The sequence below is a fragment of the Spermophilus citellus genome (genome assembly GCF_964194105.1).
Source record: "Spermophilus citellus genome assembly, chromosome: 3".
Taxonomy (NCBI): Eukaryota; Metazoa; Chordata; class Mammalia; order Rodentia; family Sciuridae; genus Spermophilus; species Spermophilus citellus.
The window spans coordinates 78704950-78728810 of record NC_138184.1 but is presented as its reverse complement, the minus strand read 5'-3'; the positions used below and the strand labels follow the sequence as shown (position 1 = coordinate 78728810).

The 23861-nt window shown below is 50.2% G+C and overlaps 1 protein-coding gene across 3 annotated transcripts in view; it reads left to right on the top strand.

Moving 5' to 3' along the window:
- CABP1 (calcium binding protein 1) overlaps window positions 1–22676 on the top strand; it is a 23174-nt gene extending 498 nt beyond the window's left edge. Inside the window, exons 1-7 of one of the 3 annotated variants that reach the window (XM_081284077.1) lie at window positions 1–201; window positions 12748–12927; window positions 17235–17265; window positions 17549–17692; window positions 18661–18770; window positions 19197–19344; window positions 22477–22676. The exon at window positions 1–201 is cut by the window's left edge and continues 498 nt beyond it. In XM_081284077.1, coding sequence (XP_081140203.1) covers window positions 1–201; window positions 12748–12927; window positions 17235–17265; window positions 17549–17692; window positions 18661–18770; window positions 19197–19344; window positions 22477–22502 — 840 coding nt within the window. In that variant the 3' untranslated portion in view covers window positions 22503–22676. Of the gene's footprint in view, window positions 202–6539; window positions 7781–12747; window positions 12928–17234; window positions 17266–17548; window positions 17693–18660; window positions 18771–19196; window positions 19345–22476 lie in introns of those variants that run through there. The other 2 variants (XM_081284076.1, XM_081284075.1) reach the window with 2 other exon arrangements.
- Window positions 22677–23861: the final 1185 nt, after the last annotated feature.

The following is a 23861-nucleotide window of genomic DNA, read 5'->3' as shown; positions in this document are numbered from 1 at the left end:
GCGGCGTCCCGACCTTCGCCGCCGTCGCCGCTGCCGCCAGCCCGCGGGCGGGATGGGGAGGAACGGGGGCTGTCCCCGGCGCTCGGCCTCCGGGGCTCACTGCGAGCCCCGGGTCGCGGGGACTCCGCTCCAGCCGCAGCGACTGAGGCGGACCCGTTCCTCCACCGGCTGCACCCCATGCTCAGCTCCGCCTTCGGCCAGGTAAGGGCCGCGCCTCCCGCTCGCACTCCGGGGAAAGGCGCTCGGGACCCTGCTGCTGCGGCGCGTCCACGACCCTACTCCCGCTGCTCGTGGTCCCCAGGTCACGCCTCGGCTCCCGCTGTCATCCCGCGGCCCGGCGCCCTTGCGGGCCGGCACTCTTCCACCCCCGTGCCTGATTCAGCACCCTGTGCGCTGTCCACGCTCCGGGCCTCTTGTGGGCGAGGCACCGCCACTTAGCCTTCCTCACACCTGCCCGAACCGCTAGTCCTGGAAGGGAGAGACCTCCACAACCCTCCTGGAGATCTGTGGGGTCACAGAGGAGCGCTCCGAGCAGGTGGCGCCAAACCCACTGCTCCGGCCTCAGGCCAGTATAGCCAGGGAGCAACCCAAGAGAGCAAGGGATTTGGAGCAAGGGGGGAGGGAGGCTTGGGTCACACAGACTTGTTTGGAGATGAGGGACTCTAGCCATTGCCTATGGCGACTTCAAAGGCCTGGGAAAAGTTAGGAAAATCAAAAATATGAGGAAAGAGAAGAGGTGTCTGGGTAGACATGGGGGCGGGGGTCTAGAGCTATGGCTCAAACTGGAACTCTGAGGTGTTTTAAGGAGGTTGTCACTCCAGGATGCCACTAGGACGACAGTTGGGCAGCTGTGGATTTGTAGGGTATGGAATAACACTCAGAGAACTCTAGCATGAGTTGGGGTGCATCTTAAGGTCAGAAAAGCCACTAAGAGGTCACCAGTGGCTCTTTGGTTTCCTCAAGGGCCCTAGGGAGCTAGACATCTGCCCTTTAAAAAGCTTTGTGGCCACAATTCAGGCCTACAGTTTGTGATTGTGTGGCTGGGGAGACAGGAACCTCTGAACTCCTGAACAAAGCCAGAATTTCCTCTAGTTCTGAGTCTGTAATCAAGTCGAACTCACTGGCAGGGCGTTGAGACAGTTCTGCGGCAGCCAAGAGGTGTAATGCAGAGGTCTGATCAAAGCGTTTGCTTAGTTTGTTGGGGACACTGGGGTGTGTGCTAGGATCTAGAGCAAAGAAGCCGCCTCAAGCTCCTGGCTTGTCATGCTGGATCAACATTCTAAGGAGGCCGTGTGTGTGTTTTGCTTCAGATCTGCACATTTCTTTTCAAAATACTACTCCGCAGTGGCTGACGCCGGTCTGAGGTCTGACATGAAGGCAGCTGCACATGGATTCAGGTTGCGCGGGCCTGCTCTGGTGGTGTGATGGGGCAGCAGCGTGTGGCTTTGTTCCTGCAGGGAGCCCTCATTAGTCAAGTGAGCTGGGAACAGTTCTCTGGAGTACAGATCTGGATGCAGAGCCATGAAGAGTTAGAGCAGTGACAGACTGAAGGAGAAGTTCACTGCAGTGGCTTTTGTTTTAGGAGGTGTGGGGTGTTAAGTCAGGAGTGGTCTGTGGATTGGGACCGGCTTGCAACACAAAAGCTGTGTGTTGTTCAATAAAAATTCATTCATTTATCAAATATCTTTTGAGCACCTACTTTACCCAGGTGTTTACGGCTCATTAGGGAGACAACAGTGAAAGAGAGAGCCAGGATTCTGGCTATTTGGGGGCTTATGATCTAGCAGTTTGGAACGACTGGAATCATACACTTCCTGGTTATTCAGTTTGCTGGTGATCTGACTCAGCTCCTGGAAAAAGAACCCTTGCTTCCCAGCTTTGCAGAATTTTGCCGGCATGAGCCCATTCTGAGCTCAGAGCACTGCAGCTACATGCTTTAGTTCCTCCTTCTAATTCCCCAGTCATTAAATGAAGAACATTCTCCAGTCCTATGTTCTGAAATGTCACCAGGGTCATCTGAGTCAGGAGGAGCAGGAAGGTCCCATCAAATATTTACTACCTTCCTTTGGAAGCTCTGGCCTCTTAGAGCTGTGGGCTTTTTCTTTTAAAGCCCAGCACATTCAGTTTGGGCTTCCTGCTGGCACCTCAAAGGCATCTGTTTGAATAACAACAGTAACAGCACAGCACACCCAGGCTGGGACTTTGGTGTCAGAGCCTGCAGCCTCCTATGACAGAGAGGAATTAGTCTTTCTTTCCCGTCTCTGGCTGTATTGAGATTTCTGTCCTTTAAGACAGGGTAGGGGCCCAGAGAAGGTAAATGGGGGGAAGGTTCTGAATACAAGCTTTCAGATAGGATCTACTTAGGGAAAAATATATTTGGAGAAGTTTATTTTTCATGTCTCTCAAGTTCTATTTTTTTTTGTTTTGTTGGTTTGTTCTTTCATTCTGTAACTTGTAATCTTACTAAGGCTCTTTGCTTGCCTGAAAAATAGAGAATACTCATAGTGCCTCAAGGAGACGTTTGGGAGGTTAAATGAGATATGAGCTTTGTATGGAGTGTGGTCCAGTGCATAAACTCTCTGTGTTAGTTATTATTATTATTGTTAATTAACTACCAAGGGCATTTTCTTTCGGAGAGCCAGGTTCAACGTGACAATGGAGGTAGACTCCTACATTTGGAGAAATAGGAATTAAGATTCTTCCAAAGACCTCATGGAGCATTCTTACTGTCTGCAGGGAGACAGTGTAGATTTGGGGCTAAGGTGTCAAAGTGTGGTTTGGAAGATAGTAGAGCTGAAGGCTCCAGTCCCAGCTCTGTGACCTCAGCATGTCATTTTCTCTCTCCAAGGTTTCTTCATCCAGAAATGAGATTGACAAAAACTCCCTTGTGAGTTATTGTGAAGCTTACACAGGATTAAGGGCAGCAAATGCCTGGCTCCTAGCCGGGGCTGGATCAAGGGCAGCCTCTATTAATGTTATTGCTCTTTTTTTCTTTTCTTTTTTTTAAATATTTATTTTTTTAGTTGTAGTTAGACACAATATGTTTATTGTGCTGAGGATCGAACCCAGGTCCTCATACACACTAGGCGAGCACTCTACCGCTGAGCCACAATCCCAGCCCTGTTATTGCTCTTTTTAATAGACTAATTGAATAAGGGTCTGTGTAAGGTGTTTTGAAAGCTGCCTCTGAGCTGGGTGAGGAAAGCCTATTAAGAGAGGAGCAGAGTGTCCTTCCCAGATTTCCTCTCTGTTGCCTGCTAAGGACATGCTACCTAGCTGCCTAAAGAGAAGATGTGGGTGTCAGAAATTAGCTCAGAATAAGCATGACCTAGGGCTTTGGGTCTTGGAAGATTATTTCATGTACAGACCTTCTGTTCTTACTCTTAAGCCTGAGAAGAAAAACCCTTGTAGGGGAAGCAGATGTGAATCAAGCCCATAGCTGATTTGGGAAGGCTGACTGAGTTTCCATATTGCCTTACACATTAACTGGATCACAGTATTTTGTTAGTGAATCAATGAATGAATGAATGGTGTCATAAGCCTCTAGACTTCAGAGGTTTCTTAGTTTCTCTGGTTTAGATGGTGAGAGAGGTCATGGTGATTTGTGTTCTAATGGATTCAACCACAACAGGCCTATAGTCCTAGAATGAGGGTTGTGAGTATTCCTCATTGCTGCCCAGATTGAGTGTCCTCTGTTGCCTTTCCTCTGGGGCCTGAGGAGGGGGAAAGAAGAAGGCCAGTTTGTGTTTAGCATCCATCACTGATGCTAGCATCCATCCACACCCAACCCCCTCCATCAGATGGGTGAGAGTCCTCCACGGTATCTGCATTTGCTTCCAGATGTTGCTGCGAGAAACAAGAGTACTTGAGGCCTCAGTCTAGATCCCACCAAACCATTGTCAAAGTGTGTTGGCATTATCTTCACAGCAACCTGAGAAGGTTGGTATTGTCATCCCCCTCTTTAGAGATGAGGAAAGGGCTCAAGAGAGGGGAGTGACTTGTCCAAAGTGACACAGTAAATAAATGGCAGGACTGCCTGTCTCCAAACACACCTGCCTGTGCTGTACCATGCTGGCAGGGTGGAAAGTCACTTATCCGTGTTCCCTGGTTGTCGGAAGAATCCACAGAGCACCTCTCAGGTTACGACCCAGCTTTCCCCAGGCATTCTACCACTGGGCTGGCGTCCAAGTTCAAATGCTAGTGATAGAACTGATCAGGACGGGAGGCCAGCCTCCCCCCTAATCAGGAATAATCAGCAACGGGTTTATCCTTCTCATCCCTCTGATCCTATTATTCCATTCCAGAACTCGAAGCGTGGCTTCTGGAAGGCCCAGGGACTGCAGCTCTGTGAATGAGGATTGTGGGGGGCACACAAAGTGCTTCACTCCCCAGAGGGAGCCCTCACCCCTCAGCCCTTTTTGATTTCCTTTAGAAGATCAAACCATCTATCTGCCCACTGCTCAGCTCAGGTTTAAGGAAGCTCCGAAGCCTCAGATCTGAACCCCTGTATCCCTTGCTGCCCCCAGACCTCAAACTAGTGTCACTCTCGCCCCGACCCACACAGCAGGGTAAGCTTCCTTCAAGAGCCTGACTTTTCCATAAGGGCCTGGTTTTGCTATCTTCTATCTACTGTTTCCAAGGACGCAGGCCTGTCCCAAGGTCGACAAGTGGGTGTTGTGCCCTGAGCTGGCCTGCAGGGGGCAGGAGTCACCAGTGGATGTTGGATGGATGGTCCTTTAAAACCAAGGCCATGCAGGGAGGGGAAGGAGGCACTTTCTAGGTGCCTGGCACTGTGCCAAGCCTTTTGCACATATTACCTCATTAACTCCTTATAAGAGCCTTAAGGGAGGTGTTATTAGAATCCCCATTTTAAAAATAAAAGAAATGGAAGTTCAGAGAGACCAACATTTCCTCAAGGTCACATGGTTACTAAGTAGCAGGACAAGATTTGAACCCAGGTCAGTATCATTCTGCATTTCAAGCTCTGAAGCTTTACCCCAGTGGTTCTCAACAAAGGCTACAGGTTTGAATTCCCTGAAGAACAGACTAAAACAACTCCAATGTCCCGAGCCCACCTAAACCTACGTAAACCAGAATTTCTGGGGAAGCTCCCTGGCAATTCTAGCCTGGAGCCAGGACTGAGAATCCTGCCTTGTCCTGTGCTGCCTTTATATGCTTTCTCTGGTTTAGTTGGTATGAATTGGGATTGTACCTGGAGCCTAACCCAAGCTCCACTGGTGAGCCTTGTCTCCAAGTTTGCAGATGGTCCTTTTTTTACAATTTTGTCTATAAGTTTTTCCTGATTCCCCCAGACTAAGTTGGATTCCCTGTCTGTTTTACATTCACAGAGTTTTGGGGGTTTTTGTTTTGTTTTGTTTTTTGTTTTTTTTGGTACCAGGGATTGAACCCAAAGGTGCTTAACCACTGAGTCCCATCCCCAGCCCTTTTCATTTTTTAATTTTGAGACTGGGTCTTGCTAAGTTGCTTAGGGTCTCCCTAAGTTGCTGAGGATGGCTTTGAACCTGTGATCCTCCTGCTTCAGTCTCCTGAGCTACTGGGATTATAGGCATGCGCCATTGGACCCAGTTCACAGAGTTCTTGTCTTTCTCCCTTCAGAGCATTTATCTGAAATGTAAGTAAATGACTGCTCAGAGCACCTTACTACCTCTTGCCCACCAGCTAGAATAGAATATAAGCTCCCAGAGGTCCTCACAACATTCTCAGAGCCAAGCCCAGTGCCTGGCACATAAACACCAAGCACATGATACTTCTTCCTTCTGTTTGAATAATTACTTATTGAGCCCCTACTATGTGCGGCACTTGTTAATGTGGGTGCTTTATCGGCAAGGCAGGGGAAGCCCCATTTTCAAGTGGAGGAAACTGGAGCTCAGGAATGGAAGGACTCTGGGAATGCCAGGACTCAACCCCATCTGCCCCATCCTGCCCCTTCATTGGAGTCTATTGAGCCTGACCCGTCTGACCAGGCCCACGGAGTGCTTCCTTCATGCTGTTTCCACAGGAAGCAGCTTTGAAGATGGCATTTATGTTGGCTGCTCACTCTTCCTGCCTCTGCTGCCTGGCATCTTCACCCTCTTTCCTGCCCTTTAGGCATCCACACCCGACCCCACCTCAGCCTCCTCCCTTAGACCTTATGGGGCGGTCCCTCCTCCTCCATCATCTCCTCCAGAGGTTTGGCCTAAACAAGTCTGCTGAATATCCGCCCTGATTAAACCATTCCCTGACCAGCAGCACAGCACCTTGACCATCAGAGGCCAGCAACGGGCCTCCTTCCCAGGCCTCTAGGAGTGAGTCAGTGTCACCCTCTGGGCGGTGGCCCCAGCCATCTTCCCTAACAGGATTTCCGACTGGTCACCCAAGCTGGACCTGAAACTCTTCTGAGCTCTGTGTGAGAGACCCGCTTGCATCCCCCCCACCCCCCACCCCCCACCCCCCGCCCCCGGACCTGGGAGGAGTCCTGTCTCCCAATCTATCTCTGGTGCCCCCTGCTGGAGAAAGTCAGATGCGGGGAAGCAGGGATGCTTCCTCTCTTCCTTCTGGCTCAGGCTGAAGGTCTCAAATGGGACATCTGAGACTTGAGATGAATTCACATCAAAGCCAGAACCTGTAGGAGCGAAGAAGAACCTATAAAGTTCCAGCTGCGGGACCTTGGAGACCATTTGTAAAGGGCGGCTTCTGTGCTCTGCTCCCCAAGGAAAACCATGAAAGATCTTCACTCAGGAGTAGGCAGAGGATGAGGAGAAGGTCTGGGGACCTTGCCAGTGCCCTCTGTGCCAGTGCTGCCTCCACCGTGCTCCCCGCTGGGGGCCACCTCTTGGCTTCCCTTGGATTGGAGAGCTTGCACACAGCATCGGGGGCAGGAGGAACTGATCTCAGCTGTCGGCTCAGCTGTGCTGCCAGCCCTGGAGCCTCATCCCATTTCACTGATGAGGCAAGTGTGAAAAATGGAGCGTAATGGAGACGTCACAAGATCTCCCAGGGCCCCCCGACTGGAGCTGCCTGCTCTTCATCCATCTGGAACTGCCAGGGGCGATGAGGATGCGTGCTTGTCCAGCTCACTGCTCTTCGGAAAAGGCATACATCTCCCTGGGGGCTTGTGTATGTGTGCATATGTGTGGCGTGTGTGTGGTGAGTGTCTGTGCGTGCAGGGCTGTGAGCTCTGAGGCACCCTGGCGTTGGGGGTCCAAACTAGCCAGCTTCTCCTTCTGGATCTGCTGGCCTAATTCCCAGCTGCAGCTGCCACCCTGGGTCCCCTCCCTAAAGCAATCTCCCTGCAGCAGAGAAAAGAGGGGGGGGGGGTGAGGGAAGGGGAGAGAAGCAGAGAGAGAGGACTCAGCTCTAATCTGATGTAGATGATACGGCAGGCTGCCCAGCTCGGCTGCCCTCTGCCATCATCTCTCCGGGCAATTTTCTCTGTGCCCTGCACTCTCCCCTTCTGCCTTCATCTCCTTAAGAAAGTGGCCAGAAAGTTAAACACAGACACACACAAACACACACACACAATCCACCAAAAAAAAAAAAAAATCAAGAGAGCAGGAGCAGGCAGACGGGTAAGAGAGCACGCGCGCCAGAAAGAGGGCTCAGCTTGGTCTTGGAGGAAGAGCGGCACAGGCAGAGGGAGGCTGGGGTTGGCAGTGACCCAGACCAAGGTCTCCTAGTCCCCAAGGAGCCTCCTTCATGGACCCGAGGATCCCAAGAGGGGCTGCCTCAGCTTAGGATGGGCAACTGTGTCAAGTCGCCACTGAGACATCTCTCCAGAAAGGTATGTTTCCGGAGCTCCCAAGCCCTGGGGTTGGGGATGGGGTGTCTTGCCACCTGCCCCGGAGGTTGGGCATGGAGCGGGTGGGCATCTGAACTTGCTATTTTTTTCCCAGGGGTTTCTGTCTAGGGTTGCTTCCCTGTTCTTAGCTCCAGATACCCTCCTATCACAGATGCTTATGTCTCAGACCCCAAGCTGAAGTTGGGTCCTAGAGCTGCATGCTGGGGGGTTGGTGGAGAGTGGGGGGGAGTCTGTGTTTGGGAATTTGCACAGGAGTTAGCTTTAAATCATGTAGCTCTAGGCGCTTTTGGACCGTAAAATGAAAAGTGTGGATTCTTAGGATATCAGTGCACAGACACCTTTGAATCAGGCAGGATCAGAAGATCCTTCGCAGCAGCATGCTCAGGGGCTCATTCATAACCTTCCGGGGTCTGTGCGCCTCTCTGGTGGTCTCTAAGTCTTCAGAATTGTGAGTTTTGAAGTAGAGCCCATTGCTGCTGAAAAGCACCAAGCAGACTATCATCTCCTTCCTTCTACCTTCAATAATTCCCAAGTCCCATCACGGAATCTCAAGAATGACCAGACTAGCTTCTGGCCCAGGACTGGTTCCCTTAAGAAACAGGATGCCCAAGAGATATGTTTAGCAGGTGTGTCCATCAATCACTTTCTGGATTGGATCTAATGCTTATACACTAGGATATATTCTTTTGCAAGAATTCCATTGGGGGGCTGGGGATGTGGCTCAAGTGGTAGCGCGCTCGCCTGGCATGCGTGCGGCCCGGGTTCGATCCTCAACACCACATACAAAGATGTTGTGTCCGCCAATAATTAAAAAATAAATATTAAAAAAAATTAAAAAAAAAGAATTCCATTGGGGAAGGAAATAATCACTCTTAAGGCATCTTTCATGCAGATCTGGGCTTGTATCTACCGGATTTTGCTTCAGGTGGGCTCTCTCTGTATTTCTAGCCCTCCGTAGTCAGGCCAAACTCAGACATTATTTAAAGGAAAAAGGAGACATAGGGATATCTTCCTCCAATTCTTCCATTTTCCAAAGGAACTCGATGGCCACTTAGAGGGGTTTAGAGACACACCTAGGGTCTCAGGTCAGCTAATGGCACCTTTATACCAGCCCCATCCTCCATCCTCCGTCCCTGTGATGGCTTCTCCATTTAGGACATTTTGGGCTTTTCTGCCTGTCAACTTCTTCATTCAGCTAAGCTGCTCACATCAAATTCCATTTAATCTTTGCCGTTCCTTGGATCCTTCTGAGGATGGATGGTTGCGTCTGTGTGTTTCTGACTGCCCCCTATAATCTGTCATCGTCTTAGAGGAATCTGCCACACCAGAGGTGGCATCGGTGCAGAATCAGAGAAGCAGAAACTGATCTGAATTCGTCTAGAGGACCATAGGCGAACATCCTCGCAATGGGTTCTGTCCAGAGTTTGAGGGGGTGAAGCTGGGAACAAGAACTGTCTTTCTGTCCCCCTCACCCATCTGCCCTTACACAGTAGAGTGTTTAAGAGTCACACAGTTCTCCCACATCTTGTGACCTTAGCAAATTAACCTCTCTGTACCTCAGTTCCCGTGTCCATCAATTTATGCCTCTCTTGGGGTCCCTGTCTCTCTTGCAGTGCTGGGGATCAAACCCCAGGACCTTATGCATGCTAAGCAAGTGACCACTGAGCTATAACCTCAGCTCTAATGTCTCTCTCTTAAGGCAATTGTGAAAACTAAATAGTGTTAGGCTTATAGTAATCAATATTAGTATTATTGTCATTGTAATCATATTTTTCCCACTCTGTATTTTAGAGAAGAGGGATGGAGGAGAAAAAGGAAAAATGAAGAGTTTGATGTTATTATTGGTGCTGGGACAGAACCCTGGGCCTCTTCATGCTAAGCTCATGCTCTGCTCTTGAGTCACACCTCCAGGCCAGGAGATTCTGAGCCAATGGAATAAGTCAAAAGATCATTAAAACGGGCTTTATTCAATGTCATGTTCCTCAGAAAGTAGTAATGATTGCTTTTTCTTATTTACAACATATCTAACATCTGCTATCTCTCTTGCTCTTTTCCACAAAGTAGTTTTCTTGGCTAGTTTGCAGAGAAAGCTGCTGGACAGAGAGACAAGAGCTTTCTTAAGGTCTCAAAGGTCTCAATCAGGGCTGGGATTTAGACCCTGGATGTGTGAAGTCAAGGTTGGGTTTTATTTATTTTTTTTTCCCCCTCTGGGAGAGGCTGCCTTTCTGTTTCTCCTGCTGTCAGAAATGTTCTACCTAGATTCCTGGATCTGACCTTAGAAGTCATCTAGTCCAAATTCCCACTCAGTGTAGCCATGCCTTCTCACCAAGCATGCATTGTTTAAATTCTGGAACTCCTGCAGGCAGAGGGAATTCTGTCCTGCACACTTGTGTTGTTAGAAAGCTGTAAAGGTTATGAGGCACGGTGGCCCCTCCTGATGCCAGGCCACACCCAGGACATGTCCATTTAGTGCCAAGGAGACCTTGTCAGCTTGTGGCTTGGCTTGAGCAGTAGCTGGAGAGCTGGTAAAGAGGAGAGGCGGCACGCCTAGAGCTCTGAGCTGGGCAGGACCAGGCTGTCAGGTGCCATCACTGGCTGGAGAAAGGGCTGCAGCCTCCAGGGTAACTTGGTGCCAGGCAGTGTTAGCATTAAGAGATGCAGTGGAAATTCCCCAGACACCACTGCTTCATTCTTTGTGGGAGCGAATTCCTCTCCATCCTTCTCATTTCTTTCCTGATTGGCAGATGTTCCCCCACTTCCTCTGGAGCCAGAAGTAAATGCCTTCTGGCACACAGAATCTCTTAAGTTATATCACCACCACCACCATCATCCTGATTGTCATTACTATGGCAACTCCATTTATTTGGTCTTACCATGTTCTAGGCACTATGCAAAGCACTTTCTATGCAATCGCTCATTATTTCTCACAAGAATCCTGTGAGGAGACATGATTATCCCTGGGAAAGAAACTGGAGTACAGAGAGGGAAAGCGACCTGCCCAAGGTCACACAGCAAACAAGCAGCAGAGCCCAAACTTGTCCCCAAGACCATGTCCAAAGCCAGCATACCAAACTGCCTCTCAGAGTTCTGTGCCACCTGCTGCCTCCTCCTTCCTCAGTTGTGCTCATTCTGAGTCAAGTACACGAGATTCAGCCAGAAACAAAAAAAGGTCTGATTTTCTGCAAACATCTTGTGAGGTGGTTTCTTGGTGTTATGTCACTGTCCACTCCCAGGCTTCCTTTGGTTCCCACTCCCGGTTGGGAAGGTCTGTGTTGGTCTCTGCCAGCTCCAGTCTGGCTCCTGCATGCAGCAGAGATTCTGACTCTTGCCTCTGAGGGGCATCAAGCCAGGATAGGCCCTTAGTCTGTCTGACTTTCCCCGATTTCTGAGATTTCCTAAAACTGACCCTTCTTGGACTCGCCGAACTTGAGCCTTGGACTGGGTTCCTTCACCTTGATTCTGAGTGTCTCCTTTCCCTTTAAGGGACCAGAATACTGCTCCTTCTCTCTATAAGCCTGGAATTGGCTTAGGACATTGGAAGGGTGTCTCAGTAGCCCCACAGTGGGGGACTTTGGGGAGAAGCATGAGAGGACAAGGGACGGGTGGTTCTGCTTCTCAGCCTGGTGGTACAGGCTGCCCCTGGGTCTTGGGATCTCCTAGGCCATGGAGGCAGCTGCTCAGAAGTGCAATGGGATGGGAGGATAGGGGCACAGCCCTGGGCTTCTCACACAAGGACAGCCTTCAGGGGTTCAGCGACTCTGCCTCTCCTGGGGAAGTTTCTGCTCTAAATCCCCACACTGAGAGGAGACCGCCCAGCACCAGGCTGAGGGCAGAGTGCTGTGACCTGAATTCTGGAGAGGGGCTGGCAGGCTGGGGAGGCCGGGGTGGAACCGAATGTTGTGTCTAGATGCTGCTGTTGTCCTAAGGGAAGGTCTGTGGGCAGTGCTGGCTTTTTATAGCTGCATGGGAACCTGCAGGGGGGAGAATGGCTTGGCCAGGGCCTGGGAGCCCAGCTATATTTGGTCAGCAGACAAGGCCCCTGCCTTAGCCTCTAGAGGTCCAGCAGGCTGGACCGGGCAGGAAGCCAGGGAAGGCGGGAGGGAGGGAAAGGAGAGTGGGGGGAAGTCTGTCTAATCTTGAGGTTGTAAACCGAGTGGAATCCAAGCACAGAGGTGTCTGTTTGTTGTTTGGCTCACCTGGTGCTTTAAATCAAGAGATCTGGCAACAGTGGCTGGAGTTAGGTGGGACTGCCCATTTATAGGGGGCGCGTAGTATCCATTTTGCACCCCTCCCATCCCCACCTCTTGATCCACGCCTGCTTCATTAATGGCAGCAATGACACCTCTGTTTTCAGCCTCTAGTCCAGCAGACTAAAGGAGACGGTTGTCCATGTTGCCGACTCTGATGGTACCCCCAGCCTTCCAGCGGGGATCCGGCTAGGATAGGATCAGAGCCCGTCAGTAAGCTGCGAGCATGACCATAGCTTGAGTATTGAGCTTGGCCATTGGAAGCATTTGGAGAAAGGACATTGTTCCATTACGCTCAGAGAGAACACTTCCCATTGGTTAGGACAGAAACCGTCCTCTGATTGCTTCTCAGCCTGAGCTCTGTGTGGATATGAGCATGAGCATGTGATTCTGTGTATAGATCAGTGTATGTGTGTGTGTGTGCGTGCGTGTGCACGTGTGCGTGTGCATGGGCCACACAGCGAGCATCACACCCAGCTGTCCCTGGACAACTGTGTCAGTCAAGGATTGGCGTCTCCATCTATTGAACCGATTTGAGACCTGCCCCCTGAGGCCCTCTGAACCCTACCACTTGACTCTGGAGGATCTTCTCAGGAGGAGATGTCCCTCTAGGACCAGGAGCCAAGCTGGGGCCGGAAGAGCTAAGAGGGCAAGGAAGTGATACCCTGCCTCTCTTTTGTATTTACTTGGTGCTGGCTGAAGATGCGCCAGGAGGAGAAGACCAGCTACATGGTGGTGCAGACAAGCGAGGAGGGGCTGGCAGCCAGTGATGAGCTCCCCGGACCGCTCCTGATGCTGGCCCAAAACTGCGCCGTCATGCACAACCTGCTGGGCCCTGCTTGTATTTTTCTGCGCAAGGGTTTCGCCGAGAACAGGCAGCCTGTACGTAAGTTGGCCCAGTGGAGCTCCATGAACTTGGCTTCCCAGGGCATAAAGAGGTGCTGGGAGGAAGAGGGATTCTGTACCCAGCTAGCTGCCCCTGGCCTCCAGTGGATAGTCCCCCAGCTTGTCAGTCTCACTTCCAGTTTCCTACTTGTGGCTACAAAGTGACTTGTCCATTTCTACCAGCATGAAGTAATGGTAAGCTGGGCATGGAGGCGCATGCCTGGAATCCCAGTGGCTTAGGAGGCTGAGGTAGGAAGATCATGAGTTCAAAGCCAGCCTCAGCAATTTAATGAGGCCCTAAGCGACTCAGCAAGATCCTAATAAAATACAAAAAGGGGCTAGGGATGTGGCTCATAGTTAAGTGCCTCTGGGTTCAAACCCTGGTACCAAAAAAATGGAAAAAAAAAAAGAAGTAATGATAGCAGATACAGTTCTTTGGAGCACTTCGGATGTACCAGGACCTGTGTTAAGTGTGTTGATGGATTCCTTCCTTTAAGCCTCAGCAACTCCAAGAGGTAGGTGCTTTTATCACCCCCATTTCACAGATGAGAAGGCTGAGTCAGAGAGGTAACATGCTAAGGTAACAGCTCATAGGTGGTAGTATGGCAATCAGGTAATGTGATCTAAGAGCCTCCTTTTAGACTGTGCTTTTAACAGTTCTGTATATACAGCTTCATCCAGTAGAATTTTCTATGGTGATGGGAATAGTCTAAAATGTGTGCTGCTCAATATAGTAGCCGCTAGTAGCATGTGGCTCTTGACCAGTTGAAATGTGGCTGGTGCAATGAAGGAACTGAATTATCTATCTTATTTCATTGTAAATAAAATTGAAATAGCTGCATGCAACTAGTGGCTACTCTACTTGACAGCATCCTATGAATAGTCACAGGAGTAAGGAAAAGAAGATGTTTCAGATACAAGCACTTGTAAGTTGCATTTATTGAATACTACATGCTGAATACTGTCCTTGTCTTGTCTCATACAATGTTCATAAAGGCCCTGGGAGGTAAGGACTGGTATTAACCTATAACACAGATGGGGAGACTGTGGCTCAGAGAGTGGAAGTGACCTGCTCAAGGTCCCACAGTTAGGAAATAGCAGATCTGGGCTCTGTACTCAGCTCAGTCTGACTTTAGGGCCCAAGCTCTTCTCCCCTAACTATATAAACTAGACAGAAATGAGCAGGCACGTGCTTCCTTCTACCTGGCCCCCTGCATTGGTGCATGTAGTTCCCCCCGATATGGGTGGGCATCCACAACTCCACTCCAGAACACAGCACACATGCCCTCACTGCTCAGCATGAGGGAGAGTGTGTGAGCCCTGGACCAGTCACCAGGGCTTTGCTGCAGGCACACTTTGAAGGGGTACTGGGTTTGCTGCTCCTTGAGTTCTAGGCATACAAGAGGCATAGAAGGGGCTGCAGTGAGGGCCAGCAGCAACCAACCACCCTGAGTCCTGCAGAGTGGGGCCCTAGAGAAGTGGCTAGTTGTTTGAAACATGATGGGTGGGAAGGATTCCTTTTATAGCTCAATAACTGGTCCCAGTGAGTACACTTTTGCAGGTGTGTATGCACACTTAAGTCGGCCCTCTGTTTCTATGGGTTCCATCTCAGTGGAAGAGTTGATTCAGCTAAATGCAGATCAAAGATATTTTTCAAAAATTGTATATGGGGCTGGGGTTGTAGCTCAGTGGTAGAGTACTTGCCTTGCATGTGGAAGGTACTGGGTTCAATCCTCAGCACTATGTAAAAATAAAATAAAGGTATTATGTCCATCTACAACTAAGAACATATTTTTTAAAAATTGTATCTGTCTGGGTGTGGTGATGCACACCTATAATCCCAGCATCTTGGGAGGCTGAGGCAGGAGGATCACAAGTTCAAAGCCAGCCTCAGCAACTTAGTGAGGCCCTAAATAACTCAGCAAGACCCTGTCTCTAAATAAAATATAAAAATAGGGCTGGGGATGTGACTCAGTGGTTAAGCGCCCTTGGGTTCAATCCCTGGTACTCCCCCCCAGTTGCATCTGTACTGAATATGGACAGTGTAACTATTTACATAGCACTTACATTGGATTAGGTATTATAAGTCATCTAGAGATGATTTAAAAGATGTGGGAAGGGGGCTGGGGATGTGGCTCAAGTGGTAGCACGCTTGCCTAGCATGTGTGAGGCACTGGAAAAAAAATAAAATAAAGATATTGTGCCCACCTAAAACTAAATAATACATATTAAGAAAAAAAAGATGTAGGAAGATGTGCATAGGCTATGTGCAAATACTACATCTTTTTTAATATTTATTTTTTAGTTATAGATGGACACAATACCTCCATTTATCTTTATGTGGTGCTGAGGATCGAACCCAGGGCCTTGGATATGCTAGTCAAGCACAGTACCCCTGAGCCACAACCCCAGTCCCCAAATACTACATCTTTAAAAAAAAATATTTATTTTTTGGTTATAGGTGGACACATTATCTTTTTTATATATTTAAAAATTTTTTTAGTTGTAATTGGACACAATACCTTTATTTATTTATTTATTTTAAAGGGGGGGTGGATTTTAATATTTATTTTTTAGTTTTCGGCGGACACAACATCTTTGTTTGTATGTGGTGCTGAGGATCGAACCCGGGCCACACGCATGCCAGGCCAGCACGCTACCGCTTGAGCCACATCCCCAGCCCTATTTTTTATTTATTTTTATGTGGTGCTGAGGAGTGAGCCCAGGGCCTCCTACGTGCTTGGTGAGCGCTCTACCGCGGAGCCACATTCCCAGCCCCAATATCTTTATTTTTTTAATGTGGTGCCGAGGATTGAACTCAGTGCCTAACGCATGCTAGGCAAGCGCTGTACTGCTGAGCCACAACCCCAGCCCCAATGCTATGTCTTTTTCTATAAGGGACTTGAGCATCCTTGGATCAAGGTATCTACGGGGGTTCCTGGAATCAATGCCCCACTGAGACCAAAGAATGTCTGTACTCACTTTCATTTGTATAAATGAAAAAAACAATTTGTAAACCCAATAAGATCTGTGGGTCTTTCTGGGGACAAAATCGACATACCCTCGCACCTTGCACTCTGACAAGCCTTATAGGTGAGTCCACAGGACCGTCACCCAGGATCGACATCCCTTCAGGCGACTCCTTGTGCCTGGAGACTCTGGTTGCCCCCAGGCTGCCGGTTCCCAGCTCCTACACACTCTCATCACCAGCACCCCTTCACCAGGAGCCTCAGGCTTCCTACTGCCGTGTCCCTCACCCTGGAGCCAGTATGGAGTGGGTGGCAGCCACAGTCTCCACCCACCCTGGCTCTGCTGGCTGGGATGGCCTATGTGCGCAGCCGAGATGCCCCCTGCTCACGGTGGCCTGCCTGCGTGCCTGGGTTCGTGACACGGTGCCCACCCTGCCATGAGCCTCCTCAGGTCAGCCTGCCTCATGTTCTCCCTGCCCAAAGGCAGAGAGCTAGAATGCTGGGGGGGGGGGGGGGAGTCTCCTAACCAGGCCCACCTGGGCCCCTGTATCCAATATGTGCCAGTCTGTCTCCATCCTGGGCAGAGATCACCATCCAGAGCCTGCCCCATGCTTCCTCTGGGGCCTGCTCTTTGGAGACTTCTCTGCCATCTGTTCTGACGCCTGGACCCGTGGTTTCCTTGACTCCCTCAGGAGACCTGGGCCCTGCTGGAGGCTGGAGATGTGTGCTTTGGACCCTGGCAGCCATCAGAGGCACTGGTGGCCGGCAGGGTCCTATACTGTGTCCTGTAACAGGGCAAGTGTAAGGATGGGGGCAAATGGGGGAAGTGCCCAGGAAGCAGGGCCTAGTCCCAATTCTGCCTCCCCTTCCCCTGGCTCCTCCTCCGCCCTCCGGGGCTCCCTGTATGGTCCCCGCTTTCTCTTGCCTTGCAGCCCTGCTTCTGATTGCTTTGAGGGCTTCTGCCCCCTTCCCTGGTGTCACTGGGTGTTGCTCTCCTCTCTCTGGTGACCTCCCCTGGCCCTGCTTTATTTACAGGTATTTGCCTCAGCGCCAGCTCTGTTCCTGACCTACTCTTGTATCTGGAATAAGGACCACAGCGGTTCTGTGCCCAGGCTCAGGGTTCGGTGGATCCTTGGGCTTCTCTGAGAGGCCCAGGAGCTTCTGTGTCTGTGGCTCATTGTGGGGCTCCAAGGACGTGGTCCAGGCAAACCTCTGTGCCATTCCTATCCCTTTCCACCCAGAGCCAGCTGCCCCTTGGAGGGCCCCCTCTGGATGGGCATCTTATAACTCCCAGGTCCCCTGCTGCTGCTAACAGGACTTGTTCTTTTGTTTCAGGACAGATCACTGCGACCAGAGGAGATCGAAGGTAAAACTTGGACCTCGGGGGAAAGGGCTGCTCAGCCTCCAGGAAGGTATGGGAGGGAGATGGTGGGAAGAGAGTCAGGGCCTCCTGGCCTCCTGGGAACAGGGCCTGGTACAGAGCAGGGCATCTGCTGGGGACCCAGCCATTGGAGGACGGAGCCTGAGAGAAGCCCAGAGTTCTGAGGGACCCCAGGGCCCATCTTTCTGGTGGGCCCTGTTCCAAGAGGCTGACTTTATTCCTCAAGGCCCTGTGGGTCCTACCCCCCTGCCTTTGTTCCTTTCCCCAGAGCTACGAGAGGCCTTCCGAGAATTTGACAAGGACAAGGATGGCTACATCAACTGTCGGGACCTGGGCAACTGTATGCGCACCATGGGCTACATGCCCACCGAGATGGAGCTCATTGAGCTATCCCAGCAGATCAACATGAACCGTGAGTCCCTCCTCACGGCACCTCCATCCCTTCTCATCAGACAACCCTGGGTTCAAATACTACATCCATTTTTTTTCCAGCTGTGTGACCTGGTACAAAGCGCTTACCCTCTCTGAGCCTCAGTTTCCTCATTTATAAAATAAGAGTGTAACAGGGGAGTGGAGCTGAAGAAGTAAATTAGGGAATATATGTAAAACAGTCCAATACCTGGCTTACAGCAAAAAATGATCAGAGGAATGCTATGGTTGTTTTTCTCTGTCTGAGTCTGGGTTTTTCTGAGATAGTGATCTGAGTGCAAGGGGTATATTTGGTAAGTGAAGGAAAGGATTGGTAGGGCAATGAGGAAGTGAGATAGGGTAGGGAAGGAACCCACCCAGGGCTGACTCTCATGCCAGCTACCACGGAGGGGCTGGGCTCAGCCTGTTGGGGTTGATATAGAATGGCTACCTAAGAGTGTCCCCACCCCCCATCCCTCCCTACCTTTCCAGCTGGGTATTTATCCCCTACTCCTGTGGGTCCCTGTTTGAGAGCTGTTGTTAGCAGGCAGTGGGTACCAGTCCTCTGGTCCTTCTACCTATCCACTTGGAAGTTGAGTCTGCATTGGCACAACAAGGGCAAGGCTTGGGCACACATAACTTTTGCTTCTCTCCACCTTTCTATGAGTGTCCCACTCTTTCCATTTTTGAAATGCTCTGCCTGACTCTGAGCCAATACCTCGTTCTCTCTTCCATATCTACCTCTATCTACTTCCTGATTTGCTCCCTTGTTCGACCTCTGGCCACTCCCCCGAGCCATTCCTTGACAAACCACCCGTCTGTGGTCACCTCTCTGTCCTTGTTTGGCCTTTGCTTGTCACCTGAAGCCAGACACAGGCAGAACCAACGAGAGGTTGGCAGTGCTCTCCTTCCAAGTTGGAGATGGGGAATGTGTGGCTTGAGGGTGACCTGGCCCCTTTCCTCTTGCTCCAGTGGGTGGCCATGTGGATTTTGATGACTTCGTGGAGCTAATGGGGCCTAAACTCCTGGCAGAGACGGCCGACATGATTGGAGTAAAGGAACTGAGAGATGCCTTTCGAGAGGTGAGTGACAAGCAATGACAAGGCCGTTAGAGCCGGGATCCCAGGATGGCTGCTTGAAAAGAAGATTGGGAGCCAGGCGCAGTGGCACATGCTTGTAATCCTAGCAACTCAGGAGGCTGAGGCGGGAGGATTACAAGTTTGAGGTCAGGCTCAAACAGGACCCTGTCTCAAAATTTTAAAAAATAAAAAGGGCTGGGGGTGTAGCTCAGAGGTACAGTGCCCTTGGTTCAATCCCTAGTACCTTGGAAAAAAACACAAAACAAAACAAAGAAAGAAAAAAGAGAGAAGAAGGCTGGAACCTGGGTTCCAGACCAGTGCGGAACTTGGACAGAAGAGTGACTCCAGGGAAGGGTGGACACTGGGTCTGAAGAAGGAGCATGGCCGTGGGACCTGCTGCTCCCGTCTCCCTCCTTCTGCCCTCTCTAGTTTGACACCAACGGTGACGGGGAGATAAGCACCAGTGAGTTGCGAGAGGCCATGAGGAAGCTCCTGGGTCATCAGGTGGGGCACCGAGACATAGAGGAAATTATCCGAGATGTGGACCTCAATGGGGATGGACGAGTGGACTTTGAAGGTAGGTGGCACTTGAACATAGGAGAGAAGCCAGCCAGCCGTGGCCGGCCACAGAGTCCTCCAACTGTGTATCCACCATACAAGCAGCCACCCAGCCCAACCTTCTATCATCCTGCCCTTCCATTCTCTCATCCCACTGTCCAGTTGCCCCTCTAGTCCACTCCCATCCTTACCCGCTTCCATCTAGCCATCATTCATCCATCTACCTGTCCCTTCACCTCTTCATCTCTCCATATTTATCTCCATCATTTCCTACATTCATCTCTTCATCTGTCTGGATGCCTAGGTATCCATAAGTCACCTCTAAATAATCATCCATACAGCCATTTACCCACACATTTACCTCTCCATTTGTGCATCTATTCATTCTTCTATACCTTCACCTTCACCTTACATTCATTAAGTATCTAAATGCTCATTCATTTCTCCCACTTCTGTTCTTCTGCTCCTACATTCATATATCTCTATGCATCTGCCTGGACTTCTATTCATATTGCATTGATCTCTCCATCTGTCTGTTCAGTCATTTACCCACCTATATCCATCTATTCATCCATCCACCTATCTCTGTGTCCCTGTGTCTGGGTGCCTCCATCCATCTCTATCCATCTGCCCATCTCATGCATCCATCCATGGTGGTTCCTTTCTTTCTTTCTTTTTGGTGCTGGGGATTGAACTCAGGGGCACTCAACCACTGAGCCCCATCCCCAGCCCTATTTTGTATTTTATTTAGAGACAGGGTCTCCCTGAGTTGCTTAGGGCCTCGCTGTTGCTGAGGCTGGCTTTGAACTTGTGATCCTCCTACCTCAGCCTCCCAAGCCACTGGGATGACAGGCATGCGCCATCGCACCTGGCATGGTGGTTACTTTCTGAACACCACATTCCTCAATCTGACCTCAGTCCTGTGATTTCTGACTGTAGTTCACTTTCTACCTTGCCTTCACTCATCTCCTCCAAAATACTCATGGTCCATGAACCTACGAGGCCCTCTTGTTCTTTTTGCTAGGATGCCTTTTTTTCTGTTCTCCACTCAGACTAAATTTTATTCTCCCTTCAAGGCCCAGAAGTGAGGCTACTTCCTCCAGTACTTCTTTCCTGGTCCTTCAGACTGAACTTTCTCTTTTCTGGGCTTTTATAGCACTTCAGGTTCACCCCCATTCCTCATACTGTCCCCCAACTGCTGCTTATAGTCATCACCCCACTTGACTCTGAAACTTGAGAGAAAAGGAACCCTGTTTTTTTGATCTCTGCATTTCCTACATAACTGAGCACCTGACACATACCTAATGTTCAGGGAACAGTTTTTAAAGGAATCAATAGTAATAATAGTTATCACTTATTGTACACTTATCATGTGCCAGTCATACTAAGTAGCTTTATATATATTATCTCATTTAATTCTTGCAACGACTCTATACATCTCACTATTATTTCCTCACACGAGGAAACTGAGGCTCAGAGAAGTAAATAACTTGCTCAAGAATTGGCTAACTATTAGGAGGCAGAGCTGGGGCACAGACCCAGGCCCAACTACTATGTACTCCCACACAAGATACCTTTCCAAGCACAAAGCCATGTGGGAGAGAAAAGTAACATGACCCTGTACTCAGGACCTTGCATCCGGAGCAGAAAGACAGGATAAGCGTGTGTCAGAGTATGTGTCCAGGACACAAAGTCTTGGGAGGTCTTCTCCGGGGAGTAGTTGGCTTTCAAGGGAGGTGAGAGTGCGCACAGATGGATGGAAGGTTTGCTCGCATCAGCTTTGAAAATCTCAGGTTGCCCTGTGTCTAGATAGCACCCACTGCAGATGACGGCCCATCCTCAAGAGCCTGGCATTGCCCATTCATTCTGTCAAGGTGTGTTGTTCACCTGCCGTGGACTGAGACCTGTTCACTACCTTTGGAAGCAAGAAAACAGAAAAGCAGTGTGGTGCATGCTATGTTGAAGGAAGCAGAGCAGGCACAGAGGGGACCCCTATGCCAAGCCAGGGGGAGGGATTAGGGAAGGAGGTTATAAATGAATGGAGACCTGAAAGATGGGTAGGAGCCACCCGGTGAAAAAGAATGATATTGATCCTAATGCATTGACACTCTGTCTACATGGAAACCTGCACACCAGTGTTTGTAGCAGGTTTGTTCATAATTGCCAAATCTTGGAAGCAACCAAGGTGTCCCTCAATAGGTGAATGGATAAATAAACTGTGGTAATCCAGAAAATGGAATATTTTTTTCATCACTAAAAAGGAATGAGCTATCAAGCCACAGAAAGACATAGATGGACCTTAAATGCATATTACTATGTGAAAGAAGCCAATCTGAAAAGGCTACATATGTACTATATGATTCTGGGCTATATGATCTACTAGAAAAGGCCAAACTGTCTCCATAGACAGTAAAAAGATCACCGGTTGCCTGGAGTTGGGCAGTAAAACTACTCCAGATGCCAGAATAGTAGATACTTGTCATTGTATGTGTATCCAGACCCAAAGAATGTGCCACACCAAGAACAAACCGGGGATGTCAGCTATGGATGTTGGGTGATAAGAAGGTATCAAAGTGGGTTCATCTGTTGAAATGTCCTATTCCTGTGGGACATGTTGATGGTAGGGGAAGCTATGTATAAGTAGAACAGAGGTTAGAAGGGGAATTTCTGTACCTTCCAATCAATTTTGCTATAAACCTAAAACTACTCTGAAAAATTACGTATAGGAAAGAAAAGAAAGGCTTGGGGACAGCTTGTAGGAAACTGAGAGGTGGGGGACAGGAGAAAGGGAGGGGCAGGGGGAGAGAGCATACAGTAGCAAGCGTGAGCCATCTGCGTTCTGATGGGCAGGTGGGGTTGGAGCATGGGACAGGAGATGTCAGCAGCCAGGCCAGCTCAGGGAGGGCCCTGGGGCTGCGGCAGGACACTGGACATCATCTCTGTGGAGCCATAGAGGTTTAATCAGGGGTCACGTGTGCAGATTAGAGGCTCACACTGGTTGCTGTGCAGGACGTCGTTTGGAGGGGGCAGAGTGGATGTGGGGGATCAGCGCAGAGTCAGGGCAGTGTGATGGGAAGAGGGGCGTGGAGGCAGCCTCCTGGGCCGCGCCCTGACTGTCCCGGTCTCCCTTTCTGTTCCTGTACCTTTGTAGAGTTTGTCCGGATGATGTCCCGCTGAGGCCACAAGGGCCCCTCCAGGACTGCCAAGCTCCCACAGGCGGGGAGGGGAGAAGAGGAGCCAGAGCTCGCCTCGCCCCGCCCCCGCCGCCCGCCGAGAGCCCAGGATGTACTGGCGGATGGGGCCTGCCTGCACCCCGGGGAGGTGCCCACCCCGGACCCCCACCCCTCCGCACTGTGAAAGACTCACAACTCCTGCAACTGGAAAAGGGGGCGCCCGCCGACGACGAGGAGGCCACAGTGCCAAGCCGGCAGAGGTCACGCCAGGCGCCAAGTGCCATGTACCCAGCCGCTGCTGGCTGGGTGGGCCAGGGAGCCCGCCAGCAGACCCCACACAGCATGTCTGCCCCGGGGCAAAGCCTGTCGCCGCCCTCCTTCGCTCTATGCCCGTCCCAGCTCGCCTAGCCCTGTGATCTCAGAACCAATAAAAATATTTCCAAGAGACAGATGGTCCCCGGTGGTCTTTAGTTCTTGGTCCTCGTTAGATGATGCACAAATTTCCTTCGCTCCGATTGCATGGAACTGGCTGAACTTTCCTGCGTTCAACATGCATCTGTTGAGTAGCTAGTATATACCCGGTGACTTCTGTCCCCATTCCACAGGTTAAAACCTAATACCTCTCCCTAAGAGGGAAACTGAGGAATGTGGTCATTTAGCTGGGTATGCCGCCTGGTGTACCATTTCCTGACTTCCTGGAGCTTTCATGCTGGTCAGGGAAGTAGACATGACATAAACATACCCAGACACGATATGAATGGTGATGTGGCTGGAAGGAAGCATACAAGCCCTTCAGAAGGGTGTACAGGGGTCCTGGCCTACTCTAAGGAGGTCAGGGAGGGCTTTCCTGAGGAAGCGACAACAAGGGCTTTGCCCTGAAGGAAATCCTAGCCTGTGTGAGGAGACAGATGTTGAAACAGCTGTCATCCTCTCCACTGAGATAGGAAGCAGGAAGTCTAGTGGTTAGGTCCCGAGTTTACTTGTGATGTGACTTTGAGCCACTTACATCTCCTCTTTGGACCTCAGTTTCCTTATATGTAATGTGGGGATAATAAAGGATGGGGTCAGTACCGAATGAGCATTTCCGAGGCCATGCATTGTGAACTTCTGAGGGCTGCCACTCTCAGACTGCGGTGGACTAGTGCAATGTGGTGATAGGGAATAGATCCATTATAATCATTGTAATGAATTTCTACAAATGAAAGGTTAAAGTAATCGGAATAAATTTGTGGGTTTGGCAGGCTTGGCACATACTTGAGATAGAGCGTGGCAGCAGGTGTACTCTGAGCCATTGATTTTGTACTTTAATATGCATAAGAATCACTTGGAGGATTTGTTAAGCCATAGATCCGCCTATACCATG